Raw genomic sequence first — 21216 nt, 5'->3', positions numbered from 1 at the left:
GGGAAAAAGTGTTAGCACATAGAGACAGCAGCATTCCTCCCACCCTGCTACCCTGACCAAGTCCAGAACAACCATTTTTATCAAGTTTTATTCAACATGAAAGAAAGGGAGTACCATCTATTTTCATTCACCAACTTACATACAGGTTGGTGCAGAATAAAAACACTTCCATCAATTTCCTGCTCCATAACATTCTGGCATCTGACACTTGAATAGTGCTTAACTTTGGTACGTGGGAAAGGAAGGGATGTATTTGGAGATAATGGGGATATAAAAACAAAAGATATTAAAAAATGAATCAATAATGCTTATCTATGAGTCACAAAACTAGAATAGTTGTCTATTGCTATCTATAGAAAGTTACTGATAGTGTTAACAATAAGTGGGGTCCTAGAATAAGTCTGAGTCACCCCTGTAGAATCTTATCAGTATCTACCCTTCCCTGCTGGAAGAATGGCAAAAAGTAATGACTTGATTTAAGCAAAGGACTAGAGACAAAGTAGGATCCCACTGACTGGGGAATGGAAGAAAAGGCTGTTATCTGTGCATGTAAAGGCATTTTACTGCACCATAAAAAAAAAATGACAAATGTGAAAAATGAAGAGATACTCAGGAAGACTTAGATGAAATGATGCAGGGTGACATAAGCACAACTAAGAGACCAAAAATTACATGATGGTCACAGCAACATGCAGGAAAAACAACAATGAAAGTCTTCAGAAGTCTAATCAATGCAGTGAACAGACGACTGATGGTGATGCATTCCTGCCACCTCTCAGCCAAGGGGGGATGGACTAGATGAGCAGAATGGAGCCTACATTTCCAAACAGAGATGATGTGTTTATGATTTGTTCTGACTATGCTCATTTGTTATAAAGGTTAGTTAATCGTGGAGGAAGGGGAAGTCAGTGGAAAGTAATAGTGACAAAAAAAAAAAAGAAAAAAGCATCAATATATATGTGAGTGGGTATATATGTATGTACATACACACATATTTTTAATAAAATAATATAATAAATGAAATAATGAAGTATTATATATTTTATATATAGCCAAATTAAATATTAAATAAATAATAAAATATAATAAAAATAAACATACTAGATTTGACCAGTCAAGAAATTTCCCTAATATGCCTCAAAAGTAAATCCCCTCCAGATGAACTCACCTATAAAACAGAAACAGTCAGCAGAATGGAATAGAAAGCAGAATCTAAAAATATGTTGCTTACATGAAACACACTCAAAACAGAAAGAGATTAAGTTAGCTGAAGCTAAATCTTTTCTGCTTTAGTTGAAGTGAAAAAGTGAATCATGCTACCCATGATTGGGTAGCAATCATAATCAGAGACAAAACAAAAGCAAAAATAGACCTAACTAAAGGAGATAATCAGGGAAACTACATTTTGCTAAAAAACAATGAAGCAATATTGATACTAAACATATATGCACCAAATGGCATTCTTAAAGGAAAAATTATATCAATTATAGGTAGAAATAGTAAAATCATATTAGTGGGGGAACTCAATTTACCCCTCTCAGAACTAGATAAATCTAACCATAAAATAAATAAGAAAGAAGTTAAAGAGATGAATAGAATTTTAGAAAAGTTAAATATGATAGATCATTAGAAAAAACTGAATGGGAATAGAAAGGAACATAACTTTTTTCTCAGCTGTACGTGGCTCCCTAAGAAAAAATCCCCACTACCAGATAGATTTATAGGCAAATTCAATCAAACATTTAAATAACGACTAATACCAATACTATTATAAACTATTTGAAAAAATAGGTAAGAAAAGATTCCTACCAAATTCCTTCTATGACACAAATATAGTTTTGCTACCTAAAGCAGGGAGAGCAAAAACAGAGAAAGAAAATTTCCCTAATGAATACTGATGCAAAAATTTTAAATAAAATACTAGCAAGGTATTCAGCAATATATCACAAAGATCATACACTATGACCAGGTGGGATTTTTACCAGGAATGCAGGGCTGGTTAAATATTAGGAAAACTATAAGCATACCTGACCATGTCAATAAAAAAATCAAAAATGATATGATTATATCAGCAGATGCAGAAAAAGCTTTTGACAAATTTTTGACAATTCCTATTGAAATCACTAGGGAACATAGGAATAAATGGAGCTTTTCTTAAAATGATAACTAGTATCTATCTAAAATCAAAAGTAAGAATTATCTATAATGGGGATAAACTAGAAGCCCTCCCAGTAAGATCAAGGGTAAAGCAAGAATGTTCCTTATCAGTACTGTTATTCAATATTGTATTAGAAATGCTAGTTATACACTAATGCATTGTTGGTGGAATTGTGAAATGATCCAACCATTTTGGAGAGGAATTTGGAACTATGCCCAAAGGGCTATAAAAGTGTGCATACCCTTTGACCCAGCAATAGCACTTCTAGGGCTATATCCCAGAAAAATCATACAAATGGGAAAAGGACCCACATGTGCAAAAATATTTATAGCAGCTCTTTTTGTGGTGGCAAAGAATTGGAAATTGAGAGGATGCCCATCAATTGGGGGATGGTTGAACAAGTTGTGGAACATGAATGTAATGTTATTGTGCTATAAGAAATGATGAATAGGCTGACTTCAGAAAAACCTGGAAAGACTTGTTTGGTCTGATGCTGAGTGAAGTGAGCAGAACCAGGAGAACGTTGTACACAATAACAGCCACGTTATACAATGACTAATATTGATAAACTTAACCCTTCTCAGCAATGCAAGGATCTAAGACATCTCTAAAAGCCTCATGATGGAAAATGCTATCCACAAAGAAGAAAGAACTATGGAGTTTGAATGCAGATGCTATTCTTTTTTTCGGTTGTGTTTTGTTTCCTCTTTCTGGTGGTTCCTCCTATTGGTTCTAATTCTTTCTTACAACATCACTAATGTGAAAATATGTTTAATAGAAATGTATCTTACAGCCTATATCAGATTGTGTGCCACCTAGGGGAGGCAGGTGGGGAGGGAGGGGGAGAAAAATTTAAAACTCAAAAGCTTATGGAAGTGATTGTTGATAATTCAAAATAGATTTATTTTAAAAAATCAAGAAAAAAAAAGAAATGCTAGTTATAGCAATAAGACCAGAAAAAGAAATTGAAGGAATAAGAATAAGCAACAAGGAAACAAAACTAGCACTTTTGGAAAAAAACAAAAAACACCCCCCAAAACTATCACTCTGCCATGGATGATATGATGGTATATTTAGAGAACCCTGGAGAATCAACTAAAAAAGTAACTGAAATAATTAACAATTATAGCAAAGTTGCAGGATATAAAATAAATCTACACAAATCATCAGCATTTCTTATATATTACCAACAAAATCCAGCATGAAGAAATAGAAAGAGAAATTCCATTTAAAATAACTGTAGACAGAAGAAAATATTTGGGAGTCTACCTGCCAAGACAAACCCAGGAACTATATGAACACAATTACAAAACACTATTTACACAAAAAAAGACTTCTAAATAATTGGAGAAGTATTAATTACTCAAGGGTAGACAGAGTCAATATAATAAAAATGACAATTCTACCTATATTTACTTATTCAGTGCCATAGCAATCAAACTACCAAAGAATTATTTTATAGAACTAGAAAAAAATAACAAAATTTCATCTGGAAGATCAAGAATATCAAAGGAATCAATAAAAAATGTGAATGAAGGCAGTTTAGAAGTACTAGATTTCAAACTGTATTATAAAGTGGAAACCATCAAAACAATCTGGTCCTAACTAAGAGACAGAGTGATGGATCAGTGGAATAGATTAGATGCACAATAAATAGAAGTAAATGACCATAGTAATCTAGTGTTGGATAAACCCAAAGATCTAAGTTTTTGGGGAAAGAACTCATTATTCCACAAAAACTGCAGGGAAAACTGTAAAGCAGTCTGGCAGAAAGTAGGCATAGACCAATATCTCTCACCTCACATTTAGACATAAAGGTGATATTAGAAGCAAATTAAGGGAACATGGAAAAAAATTACCTGTCAGATCTGTGGTTAAGGGAAGAGATTATAACCAAACAAGACATAGAGAGGATCAGTGGAGGCAAAAAAATTTTTTTTTTGATTACATGAAATTAAAAGGGTTTTGCACAAACAAAACCAATGTAGCCAAAATTAGAAGGAAAGCAAAAAAGAGAAAAATTTATAGCAAGTTTCTGTTATATAGGCTTCATATCTCAAATATATAGGGAACCGAGCCAAGTTTATAACAATAAGAGCTACTCCCTAATTGATAAATGATCAAAGGACATGAACAGGAAGTTTTCAGAAGAAGAAATCAAAGCTACTAATAGTTATATGAAAAAGTGCTGTAAGTCACTAATAATTAGAAAAATGAACAGTGAAATAACTCTGAGGTAATCAAATTGGTTAACATGACATAAAAGGAAAATGACAAATGCTGCATCTCAAAGAAATCAAAGAAAAGGGAAAAAGACTTCCTTGTACAAAAATATTTGTAGCAGCTGCTTTTGTAGTGGCAAAGAATTAGAAATTGAGGGAATGTTCATCAATTGCAGAATGGTTGAACAAGTTGTGGTATATGATTGTGATGGAATACTATTGTGCTGTAAGAAATAATGAAAGGGGGCAGCTAGGTGGTACAGTGGATAAAGCACCAGCCCTGGGGTCAGGAGGACCTGAGTTCAAATCCAGCCTCAGACACTTACTAGCTGTGTGAGCCTGGGCAAGTCACTTGACCCAGACTGCCTCCAAAAAATAATAATAATAATAAAAGGGGCAGTTTTAGAAATGTCTGGGAAGACTTATATGAACTGATGCAAAATGAAGTGAGCAAAAGCAGAAGATCAATAATCAACTGTGAAAGACTTGGCTACTCTATCAATATAATGATTCATGACAATTCCAAAGGACTCACAATGAAAAATACTATCTACTCCAAAGAAAGAATTTATGAACTCTAAGCGCAGATGGAAGCATATTTTTTTCACTTCAAATTTCTCATTTGTTCTTTGCAACATGGCTAATATGGAAATATATTTTGCTTCACTTCACATATATAATTCACTTGCCTTCTCAATGGGTGAAAAAGGGTTTGGGGAGAGGGAGAATTTGGAATTCAAAACTTTAAAAATGAATGTTAAAAAAACTAAAAATTAAAATAATTTCTTTTTTAAAGAGCAAGAAAATCCCTTTAGAGAATGGTGATATAATCAAAAGAAAGAACAGATAGTCTTAAGCTCATCTCTAAATGGTTTGAGTAAAATATAAAGTGACCTCAACAGTAACACATAAGAAAAATTTAGCCATGTCATAGTTAAGGAAAAACTCATTACTTACCCTTTTCGCCGTCCGAAATAATATCTTTCTCTCCTTTCTGAACAACCGTCAGATTCCCTAAGGCTTGGCTGAGTCTCAACACACATCTATGATTATCATTACTATCTACTGAAGTTCTAAACTACAACACAAAGGAGGAAAAAAATGAAAGAACCGATCAGTACAATGACCATGATTCCAGAAGACCTATAAAGAATGCTACCCACCACCTAACAGAGAAGTCAGAGGTGATAGACTAAATATGCATAATAAGACATACTTTTGGATGAAGTCAATGTGAGAATTTGTTTTGCTTTATTTACTATGAATTTTTTTTTGGTTTATTGTTCTTTTGTAGTGGGGAAGTATAGTTGAGAGGGAGATAAAATAAATAGTAGTTCAACGAAAAAAATGTTTTAAATGAGAGAAAAAAAAGCTAACACAACACTGCCACAAAAATTAATCTTGAATTATTACAAAATTTTAAAAATAGCAAGCTTGGGAGAAACTGAGAATGGAGGCAAATACATTCTCATATATCTATTTCTTCCTTTATTAATGAGGGAGGATGAACTGGAGAGGAGAAGGTCTGAATGCTAGGAGGCAGTGTAGGCCCCTCAATAAAAGGATTTGTTCTGTAAAGCATGGACTCAGTCAAAAGGCCGCACTGAGGACCTAGAGGGCCACATGTGTCCTTAAGGCCGCAGGTTCCTTACCCCTTGCCTAGACTGTCAGAATTAGTAGATGTGTTAGCTGAACTGATTTTTCTTCTCTTTTCTTAGTCTTTGCTACAGTGTGTGACTCCATGAGTAGGGAAGAAGGGAAGGATATATTTTAAATAAAAATCTGCTAAAAATGTATACAATATTACCATAATCATAATGTGAAAATTTATCCTGTCCTACATGACCTGTACAAAGGAATAAAAAAGCTTACTATTAAAACATTTGTAAATGAAATTTCTCTCTTTAAAGATGAAGATAGAATACATGTTGTAATAAGGATCACAGAGCTAGTAAGGACCTTCAACATCACCTGGTCTAATCCTTTCATCTTGCACTTGAGGAAACTAAAGAGCAGGAATGGCTTGACCAAGGTCACACAATCAGGAAGTGATAGCATTAACTTCAAACCTGGGTCTGCTATACCTTGCTGCCTTCTCTCTGGTCAATGAACTTACCATGGTTTCGTAGAGTCTGCTGAACTCCATATAGTTAGGTGTGAGAATTGCCCTCTGATAACCTTGAATGAGGGAAGGTTGCTGGGCAATGAGCCACAATCCATCCTGTATAAAACAATAACAGCTGTTTATCCGGCAGAATTTAAATGCGTTCCGTAGCACAGGACAGGAAATGAAAAGCAAGGAAAGTACTACTTACAGCATCAATGACCACGGGAATACCCCTCACCTTGGATTTTTCTATAATGCCCTAGAAGAGAGGAAATTTATGTTAAGATATTTATGATGTTTCTTTTCCAAAGGAGCAAGAAGAAAACCTAGCATTTTCTTTTTAAATGAAAGACCCACATTAAGGAATTTTACCTTGCTACTGAAAACTTCTCAATCAAGAATGAGAGTCATATAGCCAATAAACCAGATAGTCCACACAGATTAAACCTCCAACCCAAAGCATTTGCAAGTGAAAATTAATATACTTGTTGAATTAAAAATTACAGAACAACCGTGGAAGTTAAGTGTTCTCAAGAGGAGAAGAAAGTTTGCTGCTCTAAGCCGAGACTGCACCAGTATTGAAGCGAATATTGTTAGTCCCCCAACTTAACAAAAGTAAATGTTTAAATCATTTATTTAAAGTTCAGGATGCCTGGTTATAAATGATGCCTACGAAAGCCTATTTAAACCCATAATACAGCTACAGTGATAAAGGCACAAAATGATATCTTGGTAACACTAAATAACTGAACCAGAAAATAACAATGGAATTTTAAAAAAACGGTATTTCTAAAAATTCATTCTCAGCACTATTAATTAAGGAAAGATGTTTAATTAGAGAAGATAAGGAAGTAGATGAAAACTTCCTTATGAGGATTCTCAGTGCTTTTTTATCATTTCGAATTCTAGTTCAAAATGTACAGTTTTCCTTTTCCTCACTATCACTAGTACTACTTTTCATACTTCTCCATCAAGATTTCAATCATTTTTTGATTCACAAGGGGAATGAAGACATGGGAGAGCGGGAAGGAAAGCATTAGGAGAAGGCAGTTTTTCCTGGATAAATGAACAAGAATTAGAAAAGAAAGGGAATATATCTGAGAAATAAAATTACCTGAAGTATAATTCACTGAGTTGAAAGCAAAAATACAAGAAAAAGGGGGGAGAAGAAGAATAGGCAGATTATATTCCTGAGAAGGAAGGATATGGGGGAGATATTAGCCCAGGCAAATCCCCACATCAGCTATCAGATTAGCAGGTTTGACACAGGACAGCATAGTACAAACTTGGGTTGACTCTACCACATACATGCCATTTACTCCCATGTTGCTAAACACTGCTGGACAGTTACTCAACTACACTGATTGGGTTTACTAAAAATATATGATACCCAATATCAGCTGGGTCTTTCACGGTTACTGGGTGGTACAGTGGATAGAATACTAGGGCTGGAGTCAGGAAGACCAGAATTCAGATTTGGTCTCAGACACTTACTAGCTATGTGATCCAGAGGAAGTCACTTAACCTCTGTTTCCTTCAGTTTCCTCATCTGTAAAATGAGGATAACAGTACCTACCTGGCAGGGTTGTAAGGATCAAATGGGATAATAATTGAAAAGCACTTGGCACAATGCCTGGCAAAGAGTACTAATGTTAGGACAACTAGGTATCACAGTGCTCGAGCACTGGGCTTTGAATCAGGAAGACTCATCTTCCTGAGTTCAAATCCGAATTCAGATACTTACTAGCTGTGTGACCCTTGGCAAATCAATTAACCCTGTTTGCCTCAGTTTCTTCATCTGTAAAAGAAACTGGAGAAGGAAATAGCAAACCACTCCACTATCTTTGCCAGGAAAACCCCAAATGGGATTATGGAGCACTGGACAGACTAAAAAGACTGAACAACCACAACAATGATACACGTTAACTATTAATATCATTATTAGCTTGTGACCTGGGTAAGTCACTTAACCACTGTCTGCCTCAGTTTCCTCAACTGTAAGATGGGAATAATAATAATAGCACCTACCATCCAGGTTATGAGGATTAAATGAGATATTTGTAAAAGCACTTAGTACAGCGCCTAGCACACAGAATACGCTTGGTAAATAGTTGTTTCCTTTTCTTCCTTCTTATACGACAATCTTTTTACTTGTATCCAATCAAGTTATTCTATTTTCCACAGAAATTGTTCCAAAGCCATTCCAAATTCCAAAGAACTCATGATGAAAAAATATCATCCACCTCCAAAGAAAGAACTAATGAACTCTGAGTGCAAATGGAATATAATTTTCTCACTTTAGTTTTCTTGCTTTAAAAAATATGGCTAATATGGAAATACGTTTTGCATGATTTCACATGTATAATTGATACATTGCTTGCCTTCTCAGTGGGTGAGGGAAGAGGTGGGAGGAGGGGAGAAAATTTGGAACTCAAAATTTATAAAGAAAAGAATGCTAAAAATAAATAATTTTTTTAAAAAAGAAAAATTTAAAGCTACTTTGCTATTTAAAAAACCCTTATGCCTCCTTCTTACTCCCTCACAACAGGGGCCCTCCAAGTTTGTTTCCTGGGGGCCTAATTAGCTTTTCTATGAGAAATTATTAGCTTATTTAAGACTGAGAACTTCAGAGTAGACAACAGTTTAGCCTAATACTTGTTTATTCTTCAGCCTGGCCACATTAAGTAGTAGGCAATTATAACCTATTGAAAGTGCGTTAGAGTACTATATTCAAAAGGGATGATTAGTTGGAAGACGTCACTGCTGTACTAGCTTCTCGTGGCAAATCACAGCCAAACCATGAGTCTGCTCTATGACTGCCAAGGTTAGTCTAACTGAGTCCAGGATTATAGAGTCAATTATTATTGTTGTATAGTTGTTTTTCAGTTATGTCCGACTTTTCACTACCCTTTTAGAATTTTCTAGGCAAAGATACCGCAGTGGTTTGCCATTTCCTTCTCTAGCTCATTTTACAGATGAGGAAACTGAGGCAAACACGGTTAAGGGACTTGCCCACAGTCACACAGCTAGTAAGTGTCTGAGGTGAGATTTGAACTCAGAAAGATGAGCCTTCCTAACTCCAAGCCCAACACTCTTATGAACTATGCCACCATTATAAGAGACCATAAAAATTAAATTAATTTTAAGACATACCTGAATAAGAATCCCCTTTTACAACATACTGACTAGAATCACCCAAGCTCTATTTGAAGATTTCTAGTGACGAGGGACCAAAAACCTCCTAAGGCAGCCCATTTGACTTTTAGAGAGTTCTAAGTTTTTATTTATATTAAATTTAAATTTGCCTCTTTACAACTTCTACCCATAGTGCCTCGTTCTGCCCTCTACGTTCTGTCCAAGTAGACAAAACAAGTCTAACCCTTCCGCCTGACCCCAAGTATCAGGCCTTACTCTAAGTCAGGGGTGGGAAACCTGTGGCCTTCTAGATCCTTGGGTGTGACCTTCTGACTGAATCCAAGTTTTACAGAACAAATCCTTTTATCAAGGGGAGTTGCTCTGTGAAGTCAAGGGGCCTCCACTTGAGGACCTAGAGGGCCACATGTGCCCTGGAAGCCCAAAGGCTCCCCACCCCTGCTCTAAGTCTTCTCTTCTCCTGGCTACACATTCCTAGTTGCTTCAACTTATTACTCTCATACGACATCATCTTGAGGCCCTTCCCCACGTCCTCTGGACACTCCCACCTTATCAGTGCTCTTCTAAAGTGTGATGCTGCCCAGCCAGGAACACAGTATCTCAGATGTGGTCTGGCTAGGGCAGAGTACAACGTACTCATCACCCCTCTACTCCTGCAGTTCAAGGTTGCAAACTTTTCTGGCTTCCACTGCACAACATTGCCGTCTATTGAATTTGCAATATACTAAAAACCTAGATTTTTTTTTTTACCCAGACCAACTGCTATCTAGCCTACTGAAGTACATGACTTATATTCATCTCTATTAAATTCCATCTTGTTCAAGTCCACTCAACGTTCTAGCCCCATTGCGATCATTTTGGTCAGTCATTCTGTGTAGCTTGTCTTTTGCAGATTTGATAAGCAAGCTATATACGCATTCAACTCACTGATAAAAAGCAAAAACAGCACAAAAATCAAACACAGATCCCTGGTACACTCCATTAGACACATCCGTCAAAGCTAAAATCAAACTATTCAAGACTATTCTCCGAATGTGGTCATTCAACCAGTACAGAATCTACCTAACTCTACTGCCACCTAGCCTAAATCTCTCTAGCTCATCCACAAGAATAAAAATGAAAGACTGTCGAATGCTGTGCTAAATAAAACCTAGGCAACCCATATTTATAGCATTCCCCTGATCAACCCGGGGAATGTAAGTGGCACAGTGGATAGAGCACTGGGGTGGGAATCAGGAAGGCTCATCTTCATATGACTTCAAATCTGGCCTCAGACACTTACTAGCTGAGTGACTATGGGCAAGTCACTTAATTCTGTTTGCCTCATTTTCCTCATCTGTAAAATGAGCTGGAGAAAGAAATGGCAACCATTTCAGTGTCTTTGCAAGAAAACCCCAAATGGGTTCAAAAAGAGTCAGACATGACTGAGCAACAGATCTGATCAACCAGTCAAAAAACACCGTCAAAAAGAAATTAATTTTGTCTAGTGTGATCCACTTTTGATGAAGCCAAATTGATACATTTTTTTTAAGGCAATTGGGGTTAAGTGACTTGTCCAGGGTCACACAGTTAGTAAATGTCAAGTGTCTGGTCTGAGGCTGGATTTGAACTCAGGTCCTTCTGACTCCAGGGCCGGTGCTCTATCCACAGCGCCACTGAGCTGCCCCCCAAAATTGATATTTCTAAAGCACAAGTTACTCTTCTACTCAAAAAGTTTCAATGGTTCTCTGCTGCCTCTAGGACAGGCCTGCACAACATAAGGCCCATGGGCCACCTGGGGCCTACCAAAGGATTTTGGGTAGCCTGTGAAAAATGTAGATGTCAAAGAATTTTGTCTGTGTCCTGCTTAACCCACCTTCCACTAGTAACTACTGTGCCCATCATGTAACTTGGCGGGTGGGTTGCTGCTGTGCATTCTCTCCTATCTGTCACTTGACCCACGGCAACCAACCATCATCAGTCTGTCTCTGGTCTGAGATGAACAATTTTATGATAAATAAAAAACTTAAGTAATAAGTGTAATTAATTGATATTAATTGAAATTTCCCTTCTTTAAAATATGGTTTATTTGTAAAACAGTTTAATCATTAATTATACCTTTACTTGGAAAGTGAGCTGCTAAAAACCTATATGCTACCTAAAGAAATTTAGCCTATTTTAATTTTTGCCCCTACCTGCTGCCAGGTTGTACAGGTCTGCTCTAGGATAAAATACAAACTCCCTGTTTGCCATTTCAAATTCTTCACAATCTGTCAGTAGCTTGCCTCTCCAGGTTTACTGTACATTATTTAGTCCTTTGCATTCAATTGACCTACCTGTTGTTCCCTGAACTTAGCACTTTATCTCTCTCCTTTTTAACTCTGCATCATCTGTTTAGCTGTCCCCCAACGCCTGGCATATGTTCCCTCCACACTTATATCTCTTAAGATCCATAGTTTCCTTCAAGGCTCAACTCATGTGACACCACCAACAAAAAGTCTTTCCTGACCTTTCTAGTTGCTGGCACTCTCTCTCCCCTCTTCAAATTATCATGGATATGCTTATTTGCTTCTATGCCTGGCAGACAGTTTAAGTGCTTAATAAATACTTGTTGAATAATTGCTGTATTCCCTTTCTCAGAGGAACATAACTTCTTTGAGGGCAGAGACTATTTTTCATTTTGTCTTTGGGTCACAATAGGTCAGTAGCAGGCCCTTAATAAATACTTGTTGGATTGACAGAGTAAACAATATTCTATACACTTAGTCTCTATTCCAAACTTCTCTAGTGAGAATAAGGAAATGTGTTTTGTTTGTTTTATGGACGAAAATTTGTTCTTAAAACTATTCTTATAAGATGATGACATGTTTTTACATTCATCTTCCATTATCTGGTTTAAAAAAAAAATCTTATCTACACAATACTTTAAAAATGGATGTAGGGGGTGAAGCCAAGAAAGATGGCGGAGTAACAGGAAGCAGGGCAGTGAGTTTTCCTTCACAAACTCCTCCAGTCAGATCTAGAAAATAAACCAGATTGAATCCTGATGGAGAAATCCAGAAAAAGTCACATGAGTCATTTGTCCAAGCTCAGCTTGGCATGGGGAGATAGGGAGGACTGTAGACAGTAAGGACAGGTAGGAAGAAGAATACACAGGGTAAAGAACATGGCAGCCCCCAGGGAGAAGGACATCAGGACAAGAGGAGGTCTCAGCAGCTTTGCCACCCTCTCCCCAGCTCCAGGTCACAGGTACAGGACAGACTCAAAAGAAGACCTGGGTAGGGGAGTGGTATTTACAGGTAAGGAGGCCCTAGGCTGTGAATGGAAAAAGAAAAAAATTCAGAAGCCAGCAGCAGTAGTGGTATGGCACAAAGCAGGGTTTCAATTTCAGCATCTAACCTAACCTAGAGAGGTTAACCAGGGCAGCAATCCTAGACCAAAGAATGGCTTCCAATTCAGTCTTTCTGGGCTAACACAGCTTTCCAGCTAACTGATAAAGGCTGCACAAACCTAAACCCAGGTCAGGAACTTGCACAGCTCAGACAAAGAGGCCAGCTATCAGATTCTACCCTGGATCAGACCACCCTGGGCGGTGCTATAAAACTTGCAGGGCCCCAGTCTTTCCCTGAGATCCTGGAATGATACAAAATTCAAGAGCCCAAGAAAGCAGCAACCGGACCAGCATAAAGCCTTTCCTCCAGAAGCGTCACAGAGTCTAACCTTAACATCAAGTTTGAAGTAAGGAAGTAGGCTAGAAGAGTGGGCAAATTAAAAAAAAATAAGTAAATTAAAAAATTAAAAAGAACCCCAACATAATGAGCTATTATAGTCACAGGGACATTCAAGACACAATCCCAGAAGAAGAAAATGACAGCAAAACATCTACAAGCAATGTCTCAGAGAAAAATGCAGCCTGAGCACCAACTCAGCTAAAATTCCTGGAAGAGATGAAGTAAGGGTTAAAAAAAAAGAGTTAAAATGTTTTCATAAATAGAATGAGAGTACTTGAGGAAAAAATTGGGAAAGAAATGAGAGTTATGGAAGAAAGCATTGGAGAAGGAATTAACAGCTAGGCACAAGATGTACAAAACCTTGCCTAAGTCACAAACTCCTTGAAAATCAGATGGACCAAACAGAAGCCAATGACTCCGTGAACATATTTGTAATAGGTTTTGTTTTTCCTGTATTCTCAACCCGGGGGGTGGGGGTGGGGTGGGGGGGTGAGGGGTGGGGGTGGTGGTGGTGGTGTGAGAATGGGAGGGTGAGAAGGTGAATCTTGGCTGATTAAAACAAAATGACCATAATGACTACACATGTTTCTAATAGGGGCTTTGTTTTTCTTGCTTTCTCGATGGGGAGGGAGGAAGTCAGGAGAATGGGAGAGAGGGAAGACTGATCTTTGAAAATAAAATTTAACTTATAAATAAACAAATAAATATTTAAAAAATGATCAGTAAATTCCCCCACCACTCATTTAGATCTCTTCAGATAACTCCCTGGATCTTCTACATCAGATTTGTTTCTCTTTGTGTCTTTAGAATTTTTAAAACGATCTTTCCAACCCTCCTGGGCTAATTCTTCTGCAGAATTTTAGTCCACGGAGTCTTACCTAACTTCTTTCAGGGAAAAAAACCTACTCTTAAAATATAGAGCGGAGGCATTTCATTTATGCCTGGCTTTCCTTTTCTTCTTATGTAAAAATTCTAAGATAGAGAGGTCACTTCCCCACAAAGTTCCCACCATTTTTACATCAACCACCTATTATGTTATACTCTGTGGCTACTATAAAAGAAAAGCAATAACTGACACATACAGTCTCTCCCAAATCCTTCAGCAAGGGTTGGTCTACTTAATTCTAGGATCACTGCTAACAAGGACATAAAGGGGTCAAGATCAACAAATGATGGCGCAATAATTTGTCATAGTGACCAACTAAACTATCAACACACGGAGCCAGCAGCATAATCTTCAAAGGTCAAGTCTCTTTCAACAATCATGATTCTAGTTATGAGTCTCCTTGGGGTATGGAATACCACCTGACTGGGGGTCCTGGCAGAGAGGCCTTTCGCAACTCTATTTACAGAAGGTAGAGTGTGACTTGTTTCTTGGTTGCTACTCATTTTTTTTCCATGATCTGCCAAAGTTAGAAAAGCCAGTCCCTCAGATAACAAATAACCCAAGAGTGCCAAATACTAGATGAAAGAAAGCAACAATGTAGACTCAAGATATGCTTGGCAAAAGCAACCATGCTATTTACAAATGGGAATTCCCCAGTGAGAATTCTTCCTCCGTCTCCCTAGCCCACCATGAGACCAGAATCCATCTCCTCTAAACTATTATTAAATTCCATTTTTCAGTAAGTGGATAAAATTTAAAGCATCTGAATGGCACCACCTGACAAACTACTTACACTCACCATGCTAATTCCACATCCCTTCAAAACCAGTAGAATCTTCAATGCCTCTAATTTGTACAACGTGTCATCCAGTGCTACTTTTAAATTGTATTTGATTGCCTCTCAAATTATTTATCCTGAATGCACCCACTGCTGGCTCATTAATCACTCCCTATTCTCTCAGCCCTTTTAAAAAAGAAATGAATAGCTACTCGTTCCACCACCAAGGCTTCTATTTTCACAGCTTCTTATTTCAGAATTGAACCATCATCACCTCCTTCTGTAGCACACAGGCAATCTGTTCACAGCTCTAATCCTCCTTCCTGTTCTCTCAATCGATGTCCACAGGCTGAATGTTGTGTCTCCTTTCTTATCACTGCCTCCAGGTCTAAATAGCAAATCCTTCCCTGACAGCATCCCAAATTTGGGCATTTTCATGAACACAAATTGATTGTGTTTTGACAACCAGAGTGGCAGCAGCACATGAGGATTACAAGTTTTAATGTTCTGTCCATCCATTCATTACCGAAGCAACACAGCATTATTCATGAATACAATGACCTGTATTCCCACTTGCAAAAAGCACATAACTTAAGGTACTTTTTTTCTTGCAAAATTAATGATCACTGAATGGGGCCAATATCAAATGTGTCTAATACTGAGTGTGTCATACCTCAATTGCTAAATAAAGAAATTTAAGTTCATCTCAATTAATTAAAACATCAATAGATCTTTTATTTTATCTTGTTATTGTTTGTTAGTGATAATTAAACTATGTTGGACCTAGGCTGTCTGGGACGGCAAAGATGAAAAACAATTCGTTATAGGAAAAAGGCAGACTGGAAAGTGACAAAAGAGCTATTTAAAATGAAATTTTGAACATCACATAATTTATGATCTTATCTACTGTTCTGATTTATAATCACAATTAGTCTGAACCAGACACACACCTCTCATTTCTCTGATTTTGACATACTCCAAGTTCTCTTCCAGTTATCACGGTATGTACAATTAATAAAAATAGTTCTTTAAATTGTTTTTCAAATCAGAGACTTCATTTGTCCATGGAAAACTTTGCAAGACAAAGACTGAAGAGAGAAATACTACTTTCCAGCTGCCAACCTAGGTCTTATCAATGGTTCTAAATTAGGTCTGTGTAGTAGCATCTACTGATCTAGTTAAATTGAAATAAGACTGTTTAAAGCTATTGTAAACAAATTATAATGAATCTTGTCCATATCAAACCCTGACGAAATATATACCATGGGAAGCTAATAGTTCATGGAAACTCTGTGCTGGTTGGTGATGTATTTAAATTGAGTTCCTTTATCCTGAAAGAAAGAAAGAAAAAAAGAAAGAAAGAAGAATGAAGGAAGGATGAAGGACAGAGGAAGGAAGGAAGAAAGAAAGAAAAGAAACAAAGAAAGAAAAGAAAGAAATAAAGGAACTAATGTGCACTATTCAGATTCACAGGGAAGCAAGAAAATCCTGAACACTGGAAGATGGGGGTAGAGGAACCTTTATTCTGCAGCAGAACAACAAGAGCCATCTTTTTCATCGATAAAGGCCATCGGTGAACAAGTATTTATTAAGCTCCTACTATGTACCATTAACTGTATTAGGCACAGGGGATTCAAAGGACAAAAATAAAAATAGACTCAGCCTTCAAGGAGCTTATATTCAATCAGAGAAAATAAAATGTACAAATATAAGTATATACAGAATACTACATATATGCTTTATGTATATATAATATATATACACACATACACATGTGTATATATATATACATATACACATACATGTATGCACACACATGCACACACACAAAATTCAAGGTAATTTAATGCAAAGTTGATAGGAAGGGAGGGAACTATCAGGAAAGATGAGGGTATTAATCAGAAAAGGCTTCATGTAGAAGGTAGTTAATGACTCTATGAGACAGAGGGAAGGAGAGAGCTCATTCCAGGTATGGGGGTGGCCAGTAGAAAGGCACAGAAACAGCAGATAGAATATCATCTATGAGTAAAGGGAAGGCAAGTTTAGCTGGACCAGAAAATCCAGGAAGGGGGGTAATGCATAATGAGATAGGAAAGACCGCTGTTGGGCCAGGTTGTGAAAGACTTTAAAAGCCAAACAGGAATTTATATTTGATCGTAGGGGCAACAGGGGGCCATTAAGGTTTACTGAGTAGCAGAGTGACGTATGGAAAATCACATTGGCAGTTGTGTGGAATATGGAGTGGAGTGGGAAGAGGCTGGTGGCAGGAAGACCAATGGAGAGGTCACTGCAAAAGTCAAGATGGGAGAGGCAATGAGGAGGCCTGAAGTAATGTGGTGACTTTGTCAACAGAAAAAAAAAAAGGTCTAGATGAGGGAAATGTAGAACCAGCAAGATTTTTGAAGTGAGAGAGAGTGAAAATGAGGACAGGTAAGTTTGCCAACTTGGAGACTAGAAGAATGATGGTGCCTTCAACAGAAACAGGGAAGTCTGAAAGAGGGGTAAAGTTTGAGGTGAAAGATAATGAATTCTGTTTTGGACATGTTGTGTTTGAGATGAATCAGGTATACTCAATTTGAAATGTCTGATAGGTGGTGAGAGATATAACACTGAAGCTCCAGGAGAGAATGGACCTGGATATACAGGTCTGTGAATCATCTTCAGAGATGATAATTAAATCCATAAGAACTGATGAAGTCATACAGTGGGGATGTAAAAAGAGACTAGTGCTCTGGATTAGGTACAACCACAGTTAAGGATGATAAACCAGTAAAGGAGACTGAGGAGTAGACAGGTGAGAGGGAACCCAAGAGAGGAGACAGAATCCAGGAGGAGAGAGTGGTCAACAACATCAAAAGCAACAGAGAGGTCAAGAATGAAGACTGAGAAAAGACCATCACAGCTGATAATTAAAAAATTGGTGGTGCCCTTGAATGCTGAGGTCTGAAGAGTGAGAGGAAAGTAAACCAGAAAGGACCTCAGACTCATGGAGTACCTAAGCCCAAGACTCCTAGACCTGATGAATGGGCTCCAGAAAGGAAAAGTAGCTTTTGCTGGCTAAGGGCTCTGGTCAATGGAAGTTCTAAGAGACCGAAAAGGAAGCATGAAACCTGTGTCATAGCCAATTTCTCATTCCTTCAATAGGTTCCACTAAATGCTCATCTGGATTTAAAATCCAAAATTACTGCTTTAATAGACAGGATAAGGATTTCCATAAAAGCATTTAAAAGCCCTTACACTACAGGTTCCAACCCACAATCCTGGTATATTGTACATTGGTCCCCTTTATCCATTCTGTGGTGTAGCCAAACTCACTTTATTTTGCTTAAAACACATGACACCTCTTAAATCTCCATGCCTTTACACAGGCTCATGCCTAGGCTACACTCCATTCTTCTCTCTACCTCTTAGAATTCCTAGTTTTCCTCAAAGCTTAGCTTGAATACTACCTTCTACATAAGCCCCTTTCTGATTCTCCCCAGTTGTAAGTGCCTTCCACCAAAAATTACCTTCTAACAACTTCTATATCTACATATTCTCCTTATAGAATGTAAGCAGCTTGAGGGCAAGCATAGGACAATGCTTGGTACTTGCCCCTCTTTCCCCAAAGCTTTCCTTCATAGGCAGCACCATTTTACATGCTATGTATATCATATATTACATTGTATACACACACACACATATATAGTACAACCATCTCTCTGGAGTTCTTTTTTATGGATATAAAGAATATATGAGGAAGTAATATTAAATCCCCAATTTATCAGCATGAGTTTAATAAATCTGTGTTGAAAAGGTCAGAGTTTAAAATATTAATTTACAGAACACATGAATTTGAACCATTTGTGCTTTTAACATTTTCCAAGTTTATCTACTAAGACTGAAAATTTAAGACATGACTCACTTGGATCTTTGAATTTCTTATCACATAAGTTTAAGGTATATGTAAAATGTAAAAATGAAAATACATAAAAAATGACTCTGTAGTTGCTTTTTTTAAAGGCCTGAGCACCTCTAGGTTTCTTTTCTGCTTATATTCAAAAAGATTTTTTTTTAAATATGCAAACAAATTTAGACACACATTGCTCCAATTATTAAATTATCATATTTATTCCACACAAAGGCCTAGTATGCTAAACAATGGAAACACACCTTTAACACTGAAAAATAAGGAAAATAAAAAGTTTTGGTTTAGGCATAGAGCATTAAAATTTAAGGTGATTAAAGGAGAGAACCAATGATTAGATACGTTACCTTAGCATTCTCTAGTAGGGTATCATCTCTGCCTAAGCCCGGTCCTATGACAATGGTATGTAATCTGGGTAACCACTTAGCAACTTCTTGATCAGCATTAGGACTATCACTACATAGAAAAAAAAGTACAAAATGGTTCACAAGTGTAACTCTTTAGAGCATAATTTTATCCCTCCATTAAAGTCCTAAAATGATGCCTCATTTTAGAGTAGAGGTGACTAAAAGCTATACTTCAGGTCCAAGAAAATCGGAAAGCTTTTGGGTTAGGGCCCAAATGACATACTATACATCTGTCAAGCGAAGGCCAGCCTATGGAGGTTGGCTAAGGTTTGTCACACCAAAAACCTGGTGAAAGGTGATGAATTTTTGTTCACATTAACTCATGAAGACCAGCTAATAACGCTTCAAGGGTCTATCATCTGCATCACTGAAGGGAATGTAAACACTGAGGAAATCACAGATACTCTAGGTACTGAAGTCATTAAAAATTCCCACATTGACTATTAAGACAAGAGTAGCAAGAAATTGCTGATAATTTCACAATTATCTTTGCCTACTAAAAGTTAATCAACTAGTTTTAAAAGTTAATCAAACTAAAAGTTAATTTTATATTAAAAGTTAAGTGCATTATCTCTTCCTAAATCTGGTCCTATGACAATGGTATATAATCTGAGTGTTGTTGTTCAGTCATATCTCAGTTGTGTCCAGCTCTTTGTGACTCCATTTGGGGTTTTCTTGGTAAAGATACTGGAGTACTTTGCCATTTCCTTCTCCAGCTCATTTTTACATATGGGGAAAGTGAGGCAAACAGGATTAAGTGATGTTCCCCAGGGTCACACATGTTTCTGAGGTCACATTTGAACTTGAGTCTTCCGGACTCCAGGCCTAACACTTTGTCCACTGTGCCATATATTAATAAGTACTTATTAAGTACCTTGTAGGTGCCAGGCACTATGTTAAAAGATGGAATGAAATAATCCCTCTTCTCAAGTAGTGTATTGGGGATGACAATCATACTGTTTGCTTGCATCAAATGTAACTTTACACAAGGGTATTTTTGAAAAGTGAGGAGATGAAGACAGTACAATACAGCGGGGAAAGGACTGGTTCTGGAGTCAGAGGATTTCCAGCACTTAGCACAGTGCTTGGCACATAGTAGGAGCTTTAAAAATGTTTACTGATTGACTTGAGTTTAAAAGTATCCGCTGCTACTTAGTGACCTTCAGGCAAATTACTTAAACCTGCCTGTGCCTCATAATCCTCAACTGGAATACAATGACAGGGTTGTATTCTATGGCCTCAGAGGTCCCTTCCAGCTCCAGATTGATAATCCAATGTATCTCTTCAAATCAGGTTTCCTACACCAAATCATATTGTAAATGCACTTGGAGGAGCTCACTATTTAAAGAGCACTATGATGAATTCTTCAGTTGAGGAAAAAATCTTTGTGCAGAGCATTTGTGCTTTGCAAAGTGCTTTCCCATCCGGCATCCATTTCACTGAATTACTGAATCTTACAAAAGGAAGGCACTTTAAGAAATCATCAAGTCCAACTTGTCTCCTAAGGCACCAGATGGTCAAATAAATAGTCACTGACTGAACAAGTCTGATAACAGGGAACTTAGTGTTTTTTAAGTTTTTCAATTCCATGATTTATTATAATTTATTTATTAGAATAATTTATTTAAAATTTATGAGAATTTATTTCATTTATTAGAATTTATAATTTATTGAAATAAATTTATTAGAAACTTTATTAGAAGTATATTATGTGTTATTTATTAGAATATTATTTGTTTTATTTATTAGAAATAATTAGAAACATTAGAATAAAATTTATTTTATTTATTAGAATTTATAATTTATTAGAAATAAAATTATTAGAATAAATTTATTGGAATTTGTCATTAGTATTTATTAGAATGTTTATTTTATTTATTAGAATTTA

The 21216-nt window shown here is 36.8% G+C and overlaps 1 protein-coding gene across 5 annotated transcripts in view; it reads right to left on the bottom strand.

Annotated features, from left to right (window-relative positions):
- LOC114046129 (ATP-dependent (S)-NAD(P)H-hydrate dehydratase-like) overlaps positions 1-21216 on the bottom strand; it is a 76114-nt gene that overhangs the window by 10848 nt on the left and 44050 nt on the right. For all 5 annotated transcript variants that reach the window (XM_027866395.1, XM_027866393.1, XM_027866390.1 and 2 more), the window contains 4 exons: positions 19269-19377; positions 6696-6746; positions 6497-6601; positions 5338-5458 (listed from right to left, as the gene is read on the bottom strand). In XM_027866395.1, coding sequence (XP_027722196.1) covers positions 5338-5458; positions 6497-6601; positions 6696-6746; positions 19269-19377 — 386 coding nt within the window. The remainder of the gene's footprint in view (positions 1-5337; positions 5459-6496; positions 6602-6695; positions 6747-19268; positions 19378-21216) is intronic.

This window comes from Vombatus ursinus, unplaced genomic scaffold (genome assembly GCF_900497805.2).
Source record: "Vombatus ursinus unplaced genomic scaffold, bare-nosed wombat genome assembly UNPS02014781.1, whole genome shotgun sequence".
Lineage (NCBI taxonomy): Eukaryota > Metazoa > Chordata > Mammalia > Diprotodontia > Vombatidae > Vombatus > Vombatus ursinus.
The sequence above is the reverse complement of the archived record's forward strand: the minus strand, read 5'-3'. Positions and strand labels throughout refer to the sequence as shown.